The sequence below is a fragment of the Drosophila eugracilis genome, unplaced genomic scaffold (genome assembly GCF_018153835.1).
Source record: "Drosophila eugracilis isolate 14026-0451.02 unplaced genomic scaffold, ASM1815383v1 contig_353, whole genome shotgun sequence".
NCBI lineage: Eukaryota > Metazoa > Arthropoda > Insecta > Diptera > Drosophilidae > Drosophila > Drosophila eugracilis.
Genome location: NW_024573209.1, coordinates 1,870,089 through 1,888,298, shown reverse-complemented (window position 1 = coordinate 1,888,298; position 18,210 = coordinate 1,870,089). Strand labels below are relative to the sequence as shown.

Below are 18,210 nucleotides of genomic sequence, written 5' to 3'. Positions count from 1 at the left end.
TACGATATGCCAAATTATGGCATATCATTTCCTAACATCGACCAATAAACTCTCAAGGTTTCGTTAAAATAAAGTTGTATTTATTTAATTTATTAAGATGGGAATATTACATTGTAGATATGTGCTAAGATAAATACAAACTAAATGGCATTTATATTTACAAATGAAAGTTATGAATGTTATGGCTACTAAATTAAATTTTGTTGCTTACTGTACACACAGGAGGAGATTCGATAAACACACATTTTTAATAAGTCGTACGCCAAATGAAATACAAACTTAAAGCCTCTTTTAAAACATAAAATAAATAATAAAAACTTTATAAATAGTCGAAATAAATTATGAATCAGATTGCGAAGTACAAAATGCAGTCACTGGCAATAAAATTGGTAGTTAATTATACAATATAAATCGAAGTTAATCCTAAGAGTAATCTAACTTATATGGCAGTGAAGGGCTATAAATAACTGGCTCTAAACTCGTTATTGATCACAATACATTTGGAAAAAGTTTTGGTGTGGCGTCAACAGGAACCAGAAGCGCCCGGAAAGCGGTCCGGAATTCGGATACACGACCTTCAGCTATCATCGCTGGACACGAGACACTCGCTGAGTAGCACGTTCCTCAGATCCTCCATATCGATCCAGTCGCGTCTCTCGTTCCGAATGGACACGTGCCGGATGCAGCCCTTGAAGTTCTCCCGCGATATCAGTGATCCACTTGGTGCAGTCTCTGTGGAATGCAAAGGTTTAATGGAATCTCTGATTTCAAAGATCTAAAGACTTACCTGGCAACCCGCCTATATAGAGTGGAGAGCGGGTTTGCACCTTCCCTGCGTTTTGCTGGTTTCCCACACTGATCACCGCTGGCAGCTGATCTATTCGCAAGACAATCTGCTCACCATCATAAAGAGCTGAGATATTGTGCCATTTGTTGTCGCATAAGGCATATTTGGTGGGCAGTGCGGATTCCACTCTCAGAGGGACTCCATTCCCAAGATCACAGGAGAATATTATCTACCAATGGAAAGATTTGAATATTAAATATTGCGACATTATATAAAGACACTTCAACTTACATTCCCATTATGTAGCTCCAGCGAAAGGGCAGGGAATCCATTTGGATCTGAGACACTCAGTAGAATTCCCGAAAGTTCCGAAGTTCTGAATTCGGTTTCCAGATCCAGATACTTGCCCAACGTTAAAGTTTTTCTCTGTTAAAGATGAAAAAAAATTACTTCGAGTTCAAAACTATGTTAGTGATAACTCACTGTAAATGGCATAGGCATCACCAGGAAAGTAGCTGCCTCTTTCCACCGTAGGGAAGCATTGTCCCACATTAGAGTGCTTGCCAGGACGGGCCAGATCCTGGGTGTTGTTGTTGATGCTGACCCTGCGAAGACAGCCCTTGAATGGCTCCAGGCGGACATACAAATCCGAAGAGATCTTAACCGGAGACTGGGGCAGACCGCCAACCAGCAATAATTGCGAGGCACCGATCTTCTTGGGCAGCTTCATTTGGGCAGAAGTTTTCTGGTCAGTACGCCCAATTTCCACGGACATGGTAACCTTGCGATCGTGGCAGCTTATCGTCACCCTATGCCATTCACCATCGTTCAATTTGGCGGTCAACTGAAGCTCCTCGCGCCGACGACCTCGCACCACCAGAACCAGTTGGCCATCCTTGAGAATGAGGGCCACATAGTGCTTGGGTTTCTCCTTGCTTCCTGGAGACAAGTAGATCATTCCATTGGGGTAAAAAGAACGGAAGTCGAAGCTCAGGTGGAAGTTGCGCTGCCAGAAGTGTCGCTCTGGGAGTTTCAGCTGAGAATAGCTATAGATATCGTCTCCGAACTTGAAGGCATTCGGCTCATAGGAGTAACTGCCGATCTGCAAGAGAGCAACCCGATTATGACCAGGACTATAGCGCCACCTATTGGAACTCAACTCACCCCGACGACTTTGTGTTAGTTTCTGAGCTTTTGCGTAGCGATCTCAGCGATTGTGAGTTAAAAAATAAAAAATTTGCCATGATTTCGTTTCTTTTTTGTTATAAAAATGTTTATTTAGGTAAATGTGATAACAAATAAATGTTCATGTTGCAGTAAGCAAATGTTAATCGTATGATACAGTCATGAAAGCAAAAACGTACACAAAGCGTTGATGAGTGATGTGTATGTATGATATGAGAATGGTGAATCTTACGCACTAAATTGAGCTTTGAGGCTTATCAAATAGCAAAAACGTCATATGAAATATATACAAAATTGAAAATTGTGTTTAAAAAGATAATTATTAACTAAGAATATGGCTGTTTTTAGGTTTTAGTTATCTGTGGACCAGGATGCGCTAGCTTAAAGCTAAATCAGTCTGCCCATAAGAGTTTTCTCAACAGGATTTGAATACCTCAAATCGCTGCTTTTTATCATGCTCTCATGGGCCCACTTTCCCAATGCCTTTAATGCAAGAACTGAGGTTATATCTTTGATGATGGTTGGTTATATTAATCCACATGTAGACCACATAGAATAGCTTGTTTGGTTAGCTTTTGATTTTTTTTCTGTTTGTTTTAGGCGAAATTAGTATACAAATGAGCTTTCTTGAAGCGCAGCGCTTGAAGCTTTTAGCGTAGCCGCTTTTGACATAATTGCTTAGCAACTAAAATCCTATAAGAACAAAGAGAAACGTTTGAGTTTAACAGAGTTAGGTAGCCACATATTTACATGCAGTAGATTGACAGTACCCATTAAAATCTTAATACCCATCCAAACCAATCCAAGAAATAAGGAAATTTTAGTCACTTACCCGCTTGCAGCCCTCAGGCGAGGCTGTAAAACTCTTTCCGATCATCGGTTCAGTTTTCAGCAGAACATCGTACAGTCCTCCTTTGAGGCTTCCCATCAATGGACCATTGCGTCCTATCTGAACATTGGAGAAGGTCAGGGCATCGTTAAAGTTCATGGTTCTATTGTTAAACACCACATCTCGAATGGCTCCTTCTAGGTTGACAAAGGTTGGTGCCAAGGGTGTATAGCTCTCGTGCGGCGGAGCTCCTCCGATATACAGCCCACCTGTGTCCCGCGGAAGGCTGACCACTGTGGGATTGCCGTTCAAGTTACGAGTCTCCTGCAGCTCATCATCCACCATGAGCTCCAGTTTGCGACCTGTTTTTATCAAATTTACTACATGGAACTCGCCATCGTTAATCTGACTGGAGTTCGAGGACATCTTGATGAAGCTGCGACCAGAATTGACCCACACATGGAGTTGTCCATCTACCAAGCTGATGGAGAAGTTGCCCTTAATGTCCTTGGCATCGTAATCGGCCTGGACCTCAGGTGGATAGGCGGCCAGGAGTAGCAAGCAGTCCGGCTGTAGGGTGCGGAACACCAAAGCAGTGTTGGACCGCTTTCGAAGCGACTGGGATGGCAGCTCTAGGTAGCCATTGCCCGAGAAACCAGCCCTGAAAAAAGATTTAATTTATAGAAAATGCTTCTAGTATAAGATGAGTTAGCTCTACTTGGTAATCATGTCCTTGCAGGAAGGCTCGACTCCATAGTAGCTGGAACTCTCCAGAGGATCATAGGTCTCGCCATTCACCTGAACGTCCTTCATGCAGCCCAAGAAGGGATTATCAGCTCCAGGGGCCTTGGTGGTACCCGATGTAAAACCTGTTAAAAGATAGGTTTTTAAGTTATATTCCTTTCATGTTGAATTAGGTTCAAATCACTACCTGGTGGAACACCACCCAAATAGTAGACAGCCTTGGAGAGATCTGGCAGTAAGTGAATGTTTACGGGTAATGTGGGTGCTCCGGAAATTGGACGATCGTTGTTCACTCGGAGCATTCCATTTTCAGTACTGCGCTTGGCAGAGAACTCTCGCGCAGCCTCGATCTTGATCCACTGACCAACATTGTACTTTTTGGTGGTGTTGATCTCCAGCTTAGACTCATCGCCATAGTCGATGCGGAACATGATCCGACCACGGCTCAAAGTTACCGACACCGAGCGGTTCTAAAATATATAAGTTCTTTTTATCTCCACAAATCAATGGATTAATGGGATTAACTTACGTTCTTGTCATCAACCGCTAAGAAGAGTAAGGCATTCTCGTCCAGCGTACGGAAAGTCATCTGCACCGAGAAAAGATTCTTGCGAGTGGGTCTCGGGCGGGTCTTCATCAGCTGGGCATAGCCCAATCCATTAAAATGACGGGCAGTGGATGAAGCAGAGGACTCCTTAGCTCCCACCATGGATCCACCGCAGCTGCCCTCGCTCTTCACGAAGTTCCACAGACCCAAAGGTTTATTGTCTACCTCAACTTGGTGCACCACCACATTGAGTCCCGGTGTAAAGTGCAAATCCTTTGATGCAAAACCACCCAGTGATATTCGATCGTTTCGGGACTGATAGAAACGCGTGTGTTCCGTGTCCGTGGATCCTGTCATGGTTAGCGGATTGGGTGGGGTCAGCTCTCCATAGTTGTTCATGCGGCGCACCAGTAGACTTCCTAGATTAAGTGTCCTATTGGCCTCGACATGATACCAGGCATCGTCGTACTTGGGGTCACGTGTCTCCACCACCATGGGATGCGTGACGGTGGCGGTGGTTCCACCAAGATTCCACACCAGGCGCACCCGACGCTTGTAAAGCTCAAGGGTAATATGGCGACCTTCGCTGCTCGCCAAGTGGATCAGCGGAGAACTCTCAAGGTGATTGGATAAGGCAAAGCTCATACGGAGCTTGTTTGAGGTGCTCAATCCGTATGAGGTGGGCAGGTAGGAACGACTGCATTTAGGACCCAGGGATTCCAAGGAGACATCGATCTGTAAGAGGATTTTTAATGAACTGTAAAATATAATAGGCGAATATATATATTACCGCTTCTGCCGCATGCCTGGCCTTGGCAATCTGATCTCTGAGCTGCTGCAGTTGCTGAGCCATGCTGTTGTTCCAGACCTCGAACACCTGCCGCTCCTTCTCGGCCTGCTGCTCCAGGTAGCTCAACGAGACGTTAGCCAGTCGAAGGTTGGTCTGGGTTAGTGATATATTCTCTTGAGCCATGCCAAGTTTGATTTCCCAATCGGGTTCCAAATTGGAGAATGAATTTCGCATGTTCTGGATGGACTCCTGCATCTCCTTGGCAAGTCGCAGTTCGGCTCGCATTTGTTCCCCTGTTCTGTCGGCCAATTCCAAGCCTTCCTTCGCCTGTCGACGGGCTGTTCCCTCTGACAGACCCTGCAGTTGTCCGGATATATTGTTCGTTCGCAGACCAGAATCATATATGGTGGCCTTAATGCCTTCCACCTGTTGCTCCTGCTGATGTAGTTTGTCCTTCAGCACATTGGACTTATGCATCTGCTTGAGGGCTTCTTGCTGGAGTTGTCTTGACCTGTGCAGCGAGTGCTTGGCTCGATTGATCATGGAGCTACCATCGCTGGGATAGAGAGTTCTTTGGGCCTCATACACCCGCTCCTTAGCCAGAATCGAAGCTTGTCGAGCATCATTGATGGCCTTTGTTATATTACTGTGGGCAGAACTGGCCAGCATGGCTATACGGGCTCCATTCCGTGTGGGCTGGAATTGGCGGGCATATTCATTGGATCGTGCCAGCAGGTGATTGGCGTGTTTCTCCGCCTTGGGCAGCCAGTGCTTGCGAACCTCCCGCTGTCGCTCCGATTTCACTCCCAATGTGGTATTAAGTAATACCCTTAAGCCATCCAGCTGGTTAATATGTCCATTGAGCAAGATTTGTCGCTGGAGTGTTTTCCTCACCAATCCCTCACCCTGCTCAAGATAACCCGGATCGAGGTGATCGGAAATCCGCTGGTTAAGGTCATTCAGCTCCTGGTGAGATTCCCCAACATAGACACTCAAATTGCGGACATGCTCTAGGACATCATCCGCTTCACTTTCCACCTCCTGGATTCGATCGACTTGCAGTCGTAAGTCCACAACCCGATGATTTGTCTGATTTAGATCTCGCCAGAGCATCTCCAAGCGGCCACTCTCGTCGAAGGCAGAATCCGAGGCATTACCCATGGCATAAAAGTGCTTCCAAGCGCAGTCGTTGGTGCTGCGAATTCCCTGCACCATTTTATCGTGCTCACGGATAGCCTGAAGATAGAAACGGGCCTGCTTCAGAGCCGTTGGTAAGCTTAGATGATGGGCACTCTTTCCATAACCCCGCAAATCAGAAAGCGTTTGAAGGATCTCCGCGCGGAGCAATCCCATACCGTGCTGTTGGGTCACAGCATCTTCCCGCATCGATTTGATGGCGAACTCTCGTTTTCCTATGGTAGTCACGGCTTTGCGAGTCTGAAACTTATGATTTTCGGCATGGGCTTCGAGCTTAAGGATGTCCGCGGAGTCGTAATCCTGAAGTCGTTGTTTTGTCTGGCTAAAATCCCAATGTCTTCCATTCCACTCATCATAGGCGCTCTCATATTCAGATAATTTGCGATATGGTGCCGGAATTCCCGTCAAATCCATGTTGTGCATTCCGCGACGCAGCTTGTGACCCACCAATTCCACATAGTCCAGGAGCAGAAGGGTGCAGTTGTCGCAAACTTATGCAGGGATTAGAAATAAAAATAATCATAAATTAAAAATCAATGGAGGACAACTTACTTCTGCATCCATTATCCACTAGATGGTGTCGTTCCACCTGACACTTGTCGCACTTGAGACCGGTGACTCCCTCTCGACAGTAGCATCTTCCCGTCTCTATATCGCAGCCTTCGGTTCGGATGCCATCAGGATGGCAATGACATGGTTGGCAAGTTGTGTTGGCATACTTCATGGGATTACCGAAATATCCCGGTTGGCATTGCTCACATAATCGTCCTGTATAACCCGGCTTGCAAACACAACTGACTTCTCCATCCCAGACATTGCAGCCTCGGGCAAAGTTTCTGTTGGTCTCCGGACACGGACAAGCTTGGCAACCGTACTGCGAGTTGGGATCGCCGTAGAAACCCTCAGCACATTGATGACAATGATCTCCTCCACTGTTACCTCGACAGTTCTGCAGAGAAATAAATTTATTTTTGAACTTTCAATCAAACTAGCTAATAAGTTTTAGTTACCTGACAGACTCCTGTTTCCCTGTCACAATCGCTGCTGCGTCCATTACAATGACAGGGAGCTGCTCTTCCTATTAAATCCTCAATAAATACACTTTCCACGACTGTGGTGTTGCGCCAGCGGTAGAAGGATCTGCCCGGATCCTGGCATGAAAGTCCATCAAACCGCTTGGGACATCTACAACGCTCAACTCCTTTGGCTATGAGATTGGTAGAACCTTTAATGTAAATGGCCGCATCCATATGTACATTCTGAAGGCTAAAATGGGAAAAAAAGTTTTTAGTATTAAAGCGATTTTTTGGCTTATATAAACTTGATTTTAATACTTACACAACTTCTTGGAAATCAGCGAAAGCAAAGGCTCTGATGAAGATGTGTCGAATATTTTGAAGGGCGGCCATCAGAGTATTACGATCCACGGCTTGGCTAGTGTGATGATACTTCCAGAAGGACTCATGCAGCGGTACTCGATGAGTTACATTCAAGGAGTACTCGAACTCTTCGTACTCGTAAAAGTCCAGAAGTAACTTTGAATGGGCATGTAATTGTACCAGCGGGTGCTGACCTAAAACATTTCGTTCTAAGGGTTTATGGGCGCCTTCGGTGATCAGGGTGAAATACAGAAAGCCCCCATAGCTGCTTGTCCGATCTCCATAGAACTGCGGAGGCAGTTGGAAGTAGAGTGGATGATAAAATTGTCCATATGCTCCGATAGAGACATTTCCCGTAGATTTGGGTACCAAGCTCAGATCATTCATTCGCTGAATCTCAGCGTCTTCACGATGAAAACTGCTGCCCTCCATCTGGACAACCACAATATACTCGTAGTCCGTGCTGGGCACATTGTGAGGTCTTATCTGCTGGATGCTTAGATTCCTGGACTCTGGCATCCGGATGTGACCCCATGACAGATCGCTTTGCTCGCATTCACTGGATCGACCAAAGCAGAAACAGCGGGTACAACCCTCGGGATTAAGGGCAGACAAACCAAAGGTACTTTGCATGCAGGTGTCGCACTTGAGGCCGACGACAAGAGATTTGCAAGGGCACTGGCCATTCGAATCGCAGGCAATTGAGCCATCCGACTGAGTAAAGGAACCCTCAGGATCGCAACCACATCGCCGGCACTCAGGATATCCGAAATATCCGACGGCACAAGAGTCGCAATTCCTGCCCGCATATCCCTCACGACACTGGCACTGTCCATCGACGGTGGCACACTGCTGACCAATGGAACCAATGTGATCGCACTCGCATTCCCTGCAACCTAGACGAGCTTGCCAGCCCCAAGTGCCCGGAACACATTGTCCACATCCTAGACCACGGGTGAACTTGGGGCAGATGCAGCGACCATTGTGCGGATCGCAAACTTGTCCCTCTGATCTGCAGGCCGAGCAACGCTGACATCCCTCGATGCTGAAGCCAAAGAATCCCTCCGTGCACTCATTGCAATGCTGACCCCCAACTCCGATCTTACAGTCGCACTGACCGGTCCACGGGTTACACTCGTGACCTCGTGATCCGTGCGGATCGCAGCGACAATCCCGACAACCCTCGCCGGCAGTAAGGTTCCAGTGACCCGCCCGGCACTTGTCGCATCTTCTTCCAGTGACGTTGGCCAGGCACGCGCATTGTCCACTTCGCTTGTCGCAATCTGAAGATAGGGATCCCACACTGCTGCAGTGGCATTCTGGAAGGAAAGATAGGATGTATAAGTCGTTAGTCGAGGCGTCAAGTGTATATTTATTTGGATGGTTTATTCCTTTAAACTTCTAGGATAGATAGTAAAACCGATTTTCTTAAAATATATAAAGAAATAATCGATAATAAAAAATGATTTCCGTGCGCTTTCCCCGTCTTGGGTTACTGGGCCACAACTACGTCATTGTCAGTGGCAGCCAACTAACTGCACCTAAACAGCCACCAACCAAGTGGTGCGCGCAGACCCACTAGATCCACTAGACCCGCTAGCCAGTTGGTGGGTTGCGCGTAGGCAGAGCCCCAAAGTCCGCCCACATATGCATTGAGATTTCCTATTCGGGCGACAAACGACAAATGCGACGACGGACCAGCGGACGTTGGACCCCGAAAAAAAACTGTGGGAGACGACGACGACGTCGGAACAAGCCAGACAAGTCTGCCAAGCACATGAGTATGTGGACAGGCAAGAGGTATACTATATACGAAAATAAATTCATTCATAAATCCGGTAAAACCAACGCAAAAACACTTTTCAAATTGATTGCACGATCTATAAAAAAATAAATCTAAAATATAGGCGAAAAGGTGCATGCAAAATTCGGAGAGATCTGATGAAAATGTCAAGACGAAAACTAACTACTCTATGGTGCTAAAAAATTCAAAATAATACCACAAACTTAAATTCCTTTTAGGTAGACTGCAAAAATAGACTATCACCAAAGTCTTAGGGTATCTTGAAAGTAAGTATGGAAATATGAACAAGCTTAGCACGCGACACGATAGGATAGGTGATAGTAGATCCACTCCAAAGCTGCTCCGTAGTCTCTGAAGATATTTTTGGATTGGGGGGATGGAGAGAAGGAAGCTGCGCCTTAAGGCACTTGGCATATGGCTGAGACTTGAAGACTGAAGACTGACTATAGTGCAGCTGTCAAGTGCTTGCCAGCCAGTGTTCGTTCGGGGGATTTGCATTTTCATGAATGAAATGAGTGGCGAGAGAAAGGCCTACGAGCCGACTCCTTCAGACGGAGCCACCAATAAAAAGTTCAATCAACTGACGCCATTCAGATGTTTCGCCTGGGCAAATGATGTCATTAAAGTTTACAATGGGAATCACGACTCTTCGCTTGCTTCTCAATACATTTTGGTACTGTAGTTGAAAATGCGTTTGTCATGCCTCAACAGTTTGAGAGTCACTTGCACACCCACTGTAGATTTATTGCGTGGGTCTTGAGTCTGTTGCTTATGGTGGTTTGTTAGTCTCTCTCTCTTTCGGGTCTTTGGTTTTATTGACAATTTTGTTTTCTTTGATTTTTTATTAATGAGCACGTTTTGTTTGTTTTCTGTTTCTCGGTTTTTCTCTGTTTTTATTTTCCCCCCTTGGCTATACTTCGTTTTTCTGGCTGCCGATCGACTAGACGGCTGGTCCGGTGGTCAGAGATCTTGAGTGTGGGCCGTCTTAAGAGTACTTCCGTTCGTTTAACGGTCTACGGCTTGAATGTGCGTAAAATTTGAGGGTTCCACTTCACATTTGCATGGGCGTCTTAGTTTTTGGATTGATAGATTGCCATTTGACTTGTCTACCGGGGGAATGGCATACAAAAATTAGCAAATGATTGAGATTTATCCCTATTCCTCTTTGGGTTTTCATACATATCTAATCTTCTAAACATCCAATCAAGCCACAGTCATTAGTCTCACTTCGATAGTGGCCTTGGGGCTTGTCATTTTCACTGCACAACATGGCGTATACACAATGCGACTACCTATGACCAAGCTGTCTGGTCATTCAACGCGCTCACAAATCAAATGCAATGCAATAAATTAACAATCAAATACTAATAATTCTGAAAATACCAATGAATTGACAGTTTAATTGCAAAGTCTCTTGCATTTGACCAATACCGAAAATAAAAGACTAGACGAATTGTAGAAAAATCTAAAAGCTCGAAGCTCACTTGTTGAGCCTCAATTTGGAGCACGTGTTTTGTGGGCAAACATACCTTATTTTATTCTCGACACGACAAAATATTGATTAAATGATTTATGGGTACGCTCACTGCACACGCGGACAACGTTGCGTATGCGCAGTGCATGTATAGCAATAAAAAGCAGCGATGGATGGCAATCAATTATCATAAATCTCAAATCAATACAAGAAGGTAAAAAATTAATTGAAAAATTATGTTTATATCGGGGAATATTATACACACTATATTTAGTTTTTAATTTCAAGCTATAATTTATATAAATTACAGCATAAAAAGGAATGTTTTCATTAAATTAAAGAAAATTACCAAATGTCTATAAACAAATACTGCCTAATATCTCAGTTTCTCCTAAGAGCATATCAATAAACGAACGAAATAAAGATTGAATTTCGATATTTCCACAAGTAATCAAGCAGCAATTAAGCGTCTGTAGGCAACTGCGATAAAAATCTGTTGGCAACACGCTGGCTGACTGACTGCATAAATAAATGAATCAATGAGCGAATGAATGAGTGAATGAGTTGCATTCAATTGAGTGATTGACTCACTGACCAACTGACTTGCCAAAGTCTTGTACACATACTCGTTCATATATATGTGTAGATTGACATTTAAAATGTCTAAAATGATGGATACAAATGCAGTTAGTTGGGTTTTGTTTGTGCCTTGTTGGCCGCCCACTGTTGACCCACATTTAAAGCGAAGGAGAGAGTAATTGGAGTGTGGGACTTGGGGGGAGGACCACCCGGCTAAAAGTCTGCCTCTTAAAAGTCGTTCCGAATTTCGTTATAGTCTTTTTTTTTTTGCAGACTTAGTTAATTAACCCGTTTGCATAAATTTCGGTACGGGCCACCAACAAAATCCAGTGAACCAGTTTCTACTCCTCGACCGACCGGCTGTCGGGACATTATTTATGCTTTCTTTGATCGAACTCGGCCCGGCACGTCATAATAGTCGCAATCCCAGCCTCCTCTCCGCCGAAATGGCCAACTCAATTGTTTTCGTGCCCGTCGTAAATTAATCGAGTATTAAGTTGGCCAGGAAATTGTGTTTGACTCCTCACTGGCCACGTTCTGGCCAATGGCCCCCCGACTTACACCACCGCCTCCTTCTTGGTAATGACGGGGTGTATTTGAGAAAATAATAGAAAAAATTAATTATAGCATTTTGTTTGTTATAATAAATGGTTTCCGAGTGTCTTGCTCTTGGTGTTTGGATCAACGGCGCCCGATAAGTGGCGGCGTCTATTAAAGTGGCCACATTAAGCCCGATCCCGTATGCAATTTATAAAATATCTCAGCCGTGTTGGCTTTGTTGACTTCATTGCGAATTGCCTTGGCCAGATGTGGCAATCGTGTTGCAGATTATTGCGGCTGGTAGTGTGAATACCGTTTAAGCAAACGGAAACGGAAGCTTGATTGATCGAAAATATTCAAGATTAATTTCTTAATATACTTATTTAAAAGGAAATTTTCGGACAGGAAAGATGGATCTTTAAAATAAATTTCCTTTTATTTAAGAAAAAGATCAAAGTAAGTTAAAGTATAAACCGTTAATAAAACACACGGATAAACTAACATCCATATTATAACCATATGGGTGCTAAAAATAAAACCAATCCTTTTACCATTTCCATATAAACAATTGTGTAGGCAAAAGAATGGGAAAAGCGAATCTTTTGAGACTACCGACAGCAAGAGCAATAAAACGAAACAAAATAAATAAAATCACTCGAGGCACACGATTGCAAAGTGTTTGCGCAAATATTTCGCTGGCATTACGAACCGAAGACACTTAAAATGATGTGCCGAAAGCCGATTTGAATTTTTAACTCAAAAACTAATGTGCATAAATTGGCACGCACAAAGCTGTCACTAAAAAATGGCAACAAGTCGAGAAAAATATACCCTCAGCTACATTTTATAAGCTTTTATCATATGTGATATTTTGGAATACCCTAACAAAAACCAGCAATACTTAAAACAAATTGGTGCTTCCCATGGGGTGCGCCTGAAATTTGGCTCGCAGATCGGTTTTCATAGCCATGCGAGTGTGACATTTGCAAAATGTTTTTCATATTTTTCAAATCCAAGTTGCTGCCTCTGCGCCTATAGCAAATGCACCGCAGCAATCTATTTCGGCGCTGGGACTTGTTATTTATGTTTCCTGCAGTTGCAAAAACGTTTTCTTTTTTGCCGTTCGTAATTTACAATATTTTCGGCTGCCTGCTCATTAGTCAATGACATGCTGAAAATGGCGAGAAATATTTTTGGCACATTTAAAATGCAAATTAATGTGCCATTCATTTGCGGTAACTCCAATCCATCATGTAGCGAATAGTTTGACAAGCACTGGCAAAGGTCACAGCATCGCCGATTGACGACCGCCTCTACCATTTTTTTTCTTTTTTTTGATTGCAAAATCTCGAATGTGAGCAGTGGGAAATCCACATGTGGGTATTAGCAAAGTTTATGGTATGGAAAATTTGTGCCCGCATAGCCAAATTTGCATATGGGGATTAAATATGTACGAGCATATAAATGTTATGGCCACTTGCCACTTGTCTTGAGACCTCCCTCCGCTTGACCCAAAAATAGAGAAATAAATGCAGTAGAAAATTTAAAGTAAGCTATAAAAATGGATTAAAAATTTTTAGAATGTTCGGATTGGCCAATTTTCAGACTACATTGGCCGAAAGAGATACGAGGACATAAGGATTAAGCTGTAACGATGAATAAATAAGCAAAAACGATTGAAAATAAATGAATATGATTTTCAGATTTCCCGCGGGGTGTTTTTCAATCGCACATCGTAAAGTGAATCGTAAGGAAGCTAACCGACTGGTTGCATCTTTCTAACAACTTTCACACTCCAGATTTGCAATTCGCATCTGCAGCTTCTCACGTATTTAGCCGAACTATCTCCACATGCCATAAAAACGTCAAATTGAATTTTATTTCAATTAACAAAACTATTTACCGCCCCTTAGACTCCTTCGACACACGACGACTGATCAAAAATAAAACCAGGTACTGGTACATTCATTGAATTTTGCACGCTATCGATTTTTTTTGGTTTCTTTTTCTTTTTGCTGATTTGGCCAGCAGCATTTTCAATTTGGCCTTACAGAAAAAACAATTCCCAAGGAGTCTACACTTTCAGTGCGGCTTAAATATTTGATGGCTTTTGCCTTTAAAATTAGAAAAACATGTCGCTAATAAAGATAAGGATTAGTTCGACGAGGGTGTTTCAAATGCGGGCCTTAAAAGTTAATTAAAAATGGCTGGAAATGCAGCCCAGTTGTAATTAAAATCCAACTGCAATTAGCCGAAAAAACACAGAGCCATACTCTTTTTGGTTACTGGTTTTTGGTTTTTGGTTTTCGGCAGGGGCGGATACCTCTTTGTTAAAATTGTGTAATTAAAAATATTGTGTTAATGCTGAAATTTTAGGTATTGGTTGCTCATTTGGGCAACAAGAGGTTAAAATATATTTAAACATTAATATTGGTGGGTATAAAACTTTATGTTCAAAATATTATCAGGGAAAGTCATGTCTCTATAAAATAAAATTTCATTTTATAAAAAATAATAATTGTTATGGACAACAATATTCCCTACTAACCACCAACTATATTCCCTACTGTAAGTTTTTCAAAAAATATAGACAATTATGTTATGCAAAATATTACATAGATATTTCTTGTCAAAATCAGTCAATAAATCAAATATGAAATAAGGGCACACATTCCCACGCAAGGGTATTTAATCGGTTTGTGCAAATATACTTTGTATCTTTTTGGATTACTGTTCATATTTTGACACCGTGTGTCATGTAACAGTAACTGGCCTCAGTTTAATGCCGGTTTTTGGTGTTGGTGTTGAAGTTGAAGCTGATGCCGTTCCGCCGGCCCCTGGAAACACACACGCCTATGAACACTCCCACATACTGGGTCTGACATACAGGTAACTTTGCATGTCCCCATGTACGCGGTGAACCGCCCCAGACAGCCAGGCAACCCAGGCAAGCTAAATGCCGTGTGTATCGGAGATCCGGAGAGACCCACAAAAGACGTGAACACACCCATATCCAGATCTCTGGGCAGGAGCAGGAGCAGGAGGGGTGGCCATTTCTGGGCAGGAGCAGTCAAGCGATCTCGACCAAGTGACAGGAAATGCAATTTGAGTGCGCTAAACTTTTGACTGCGTTTAGCTTTTGATAGGCGAAAGTACACAAGTCTATTGGGAGTAATACACATGTGATTTTCAGTTCTCCTTTTCTTGGTTTTTTTTGTGGTGTTAGTGGGTGTTGCCGCTTTAGTGGGCGTAATCCAAGTAAAATATCTTTGATTTTAATTGGAATTGCTTAATTAAGCCCGCAAATTTGTGTCAGGCCATTAGGAGGGGTACTCAAAGTTGATTGAGGTTAAACTTGGAAGGGTGGGAGAAATATCTTTGGACAATTAGGTCGGAAATTGATCTTGGAGTTTTGGAGGCATTCAATTTGAAATAGTTTTAGTTGAATAAAGACAAAAGTGTTGGACCAATGCCTTTATTAGCTAAGACTGCGAGGTTGTTTTTCCAACTTGTAACCTACAGTATAGCCCATTCTGATGAACAAGATTTCCGTCTCCATATTTTCCCAGACTAACACTTTCTCTGGGTTTTAAACTCCCCTTGATTCCCCCACAACCCTTCTTAAGGTGAATCTCGCCGTGGTTCCCTCCGGCCTTTCAGCAAACTCAAGCACATGTTGTGTGCAAACTTCTTGCCTGCCTCAGATGAGGGAAAAAGTTGCCGTATCATTTAAACCGACGCTTCGTTGTTTACGCATCGGCACAAACAATAACAGAGCCGCAGACAGCTACAGCTACAGATACAGATACAAATTCAGATACTGAAACGGCAACGGCAACAAAATCATTTGAAGTGCATAGATCAAAGTGACCGAAGAGGCGCCAAGGCAGGAGTGTTGATACTGCGGGATTTCTCTGTTGGTTGTTGGCTCTTTTTTTCATTATTTTTGTTTTTTATTTTTGTGGACCTGGTGGTCGCTCGTCTCTGACCTCAGACAACCTGGCACACGTTGTGGGAGACTTGTTTTCAAATCAAAATTGCCAAATAAATATGAAAAACGTGACTTTAAGCTGGAGTCGTAAAGCAATCCTGAGACTAAACTACATTTTTAAACAGCGGTGCAGCTATCTGAAAAGTTTTAATAGTGAAATTTACCTATGTCACTTTTTAATTTTCTCTCTCTCTGATTAACCTCAATTCCCGTGTTTGAGAAACCACAGAAGGCAGCTGCCCTAGGTCTCGTGTTTCCGGTCTTTAACCTACCTTTTAACTGGAAATTGATTTATTACGTTTTCACCCTTTGTATAGTCTACTAATTAGACATATATTTTACATATGAACGATAAATCAAGCTTAAAAAGTTAAAAGCTTATTTAAATATATTAATTCGGGTTCATTTTCCGCTGTCGCAACACAAAATTTATAAACATTTTCGCCAAGATATTTATGAGAGTCTTGCCGTTGCAAAATTAATGCTTAATTTAAGCGTCAGAAAAATAATTTGCCTGCATTTTTTCGATCTAGTCAAGCCGTTGGCAAGGTGGCCAAAAAAAAACAAAAACCACGAAACAAGTTATCCATAATCAGATTTAATGAAAATTGAATAATAAATACTATCAGGCGTGCAATCGGTTAGGAAAAATGTCTGAAAACTGCGGTAATATTTCGCTTTAATGTTTTCAAACACCCAGAAGCTGGCTAACCGAAAACGTGGCCAACACTTTTTGCCAGGAATTAATGTTTTCTTATGAGTGTTAGATCAAATCTGTGAGATAAACTTTGTATTATTTCTGGTTGAGGCTGTTGAACTTGGCTTTTTGCCATTTAAGTTTTTAAGATTTTTGTGGGATTTTTGTTTTTATGGAGGTGTGAAGTGTTTGTGGGTGATGTGGTAAACATTATTGGTAATGGATCGGGTTTCTTTAAGCCACTAATGGTTGTATATATTTTCTATTTATTTAGCTTTTAGGTGTTTAGAAATTGCAAAATAGAGTACATTTTCAATTTGAGATTTCACAACACAAAGTTCAGCCACCATACACAAACAATCGAAAGGCCCTCGACCAATTGAACTTTAATCCATAAATTTCAACAAATTAAACTGCCTTGGGCCCTACAGTTTGTATGAAAAGCCAAAAGCCAGCTTAATGTCGAACTGAAATTGCGTCTGAGTCGACAAGATTGACACTTGCATTTGTCATTCGGCTCATTTGCTTGTTTGTTAGTTAGCGTTTGTTTATCCGTCCATTTGCTTGGCTAACAACAAGTTTTGTTACACTATTTTTCTCTAGCTCTCAAACTAACCTCTTTTTTCTCCCTTTGCCCGGGCACCTCTCGATTTTGTCTTTGTTTTTTCCTGTTTTCTGTTTATGTGCTTTTTTTCTGTGATTTTGGGCTTTATGTGCAATTAGCGAGCGCATTGTTTGTTTGTTTTGTGTGGCACGTTTCATTGTAATTAAAAAATTGCCGTTTTGCCCGCTACATGTTGTGAGATTTGAGTTGGCCAGTTTATTGATCTGCCCCCATAGGAAACGCCATGTACGTAGGTGTTCCATGTGGTCTCCAGCCTGCCTTTCAATTTCAATTTAACATAGTCTTTCTTTAGGAGTTGCGCTGGAAGATCTAAGACACTGAAAATGTCAATATTTGCTGCTGCTAACCAGCCAGTTGATTTATGTTTCATTTTTCTATGTTTGTTGGTTGCACATGGGTTTTCTGTTAATGAGGGGGAGTTTGTGTGGTTGTGGGGAAAACCGCTGCCCGGAAAAGATTCTAGGTCATAAGAGTTAAAAGTTCCTAGTTTTTATGAATTTTTAAACCCCTTTTTGTACTGAAAACTAATAAGAAAGTTCTACAGATAAAAAGTTAAAATTAAAAAATGAATAAAACCAAAAAAAAATAACAAAACCTCTTTGAATGTATGTGCAATATATTTAAGCATTATAATTCCAGTTGATTGATTAATCGGCATCAAATTCATGGCATTCGAATTTCGAATAAATCATTCATAACTGAGGGAATAATTGATGAACCCTCCAATTCACATGCAAGTCGACAAATTTGCATAGATCGTTTCGGCATCTGTCCTCTGTGAATACAGTGAGGCCTTGATGCTGTGGCATTCCCAAAGCAAATGGAACAAAACCCAGTTTGGCATCGGATCAAAAAGCGGAGAGAATGTCATCAGAGCCTCCTGCTGGGCGCCACTTTACACACCAATAACCAAAAATGGCCTAAAGGCGGCCACAACTGGCTGGCTTTTGCTTTTGCGTCTGTTTCTCCGGTTCGATACACATAATGCCAGATTCGTGCTGGTTTGGGGCCATGTCTGGATCTCTGGGATGCCATGGCTCTC

The 18,210-nt window shown here is 42.6% G+C and overlaps 1 protein-coding gene across 1 annotated transcript in view; it reads right to left on the bottom strand.

The window, feature by feature from the left end:
* Positions 1-58: 58 nt before the first annotated feature.
* Positions 59-18,210, bottom strand: part of LOC108105822 (laminin subunit alpha-1) — a 65,019-nt gene continuing 46,867 nt past the window's right edge. The window contains 13 exon segments of the mRNA XM_017212563.2: positions 59-732; positions 788-1,016; positions 1,079-1,195; positions 1,197-1,213; positions 1,271-1,889; positions 2,805-3,462; positions 3,520-3,670; positions 3,733-4,015; positions 4,075-4,827; positions 4,883-6,570; positions 6,632-7,028; positions 7,090-7,345; positions 7,418-8,777. Coding sequence (XP_017068052.2) covers positions 578-732; positions 788-1,016; positions 1,079-1,195; positions 1,197-1,213; positions 1,271-1,889; positions 2,805-3,462; positions 3,520-3,670; positions 3,733-4,015; positions 4,075-4,827; positions 4,883-6,570; positions 6,632-7,028; positions 7,090-7,345; positions 7,418-8,777 — 6,683 coding nt within the window. The 3' untranslated portion in view covers positions 59-577.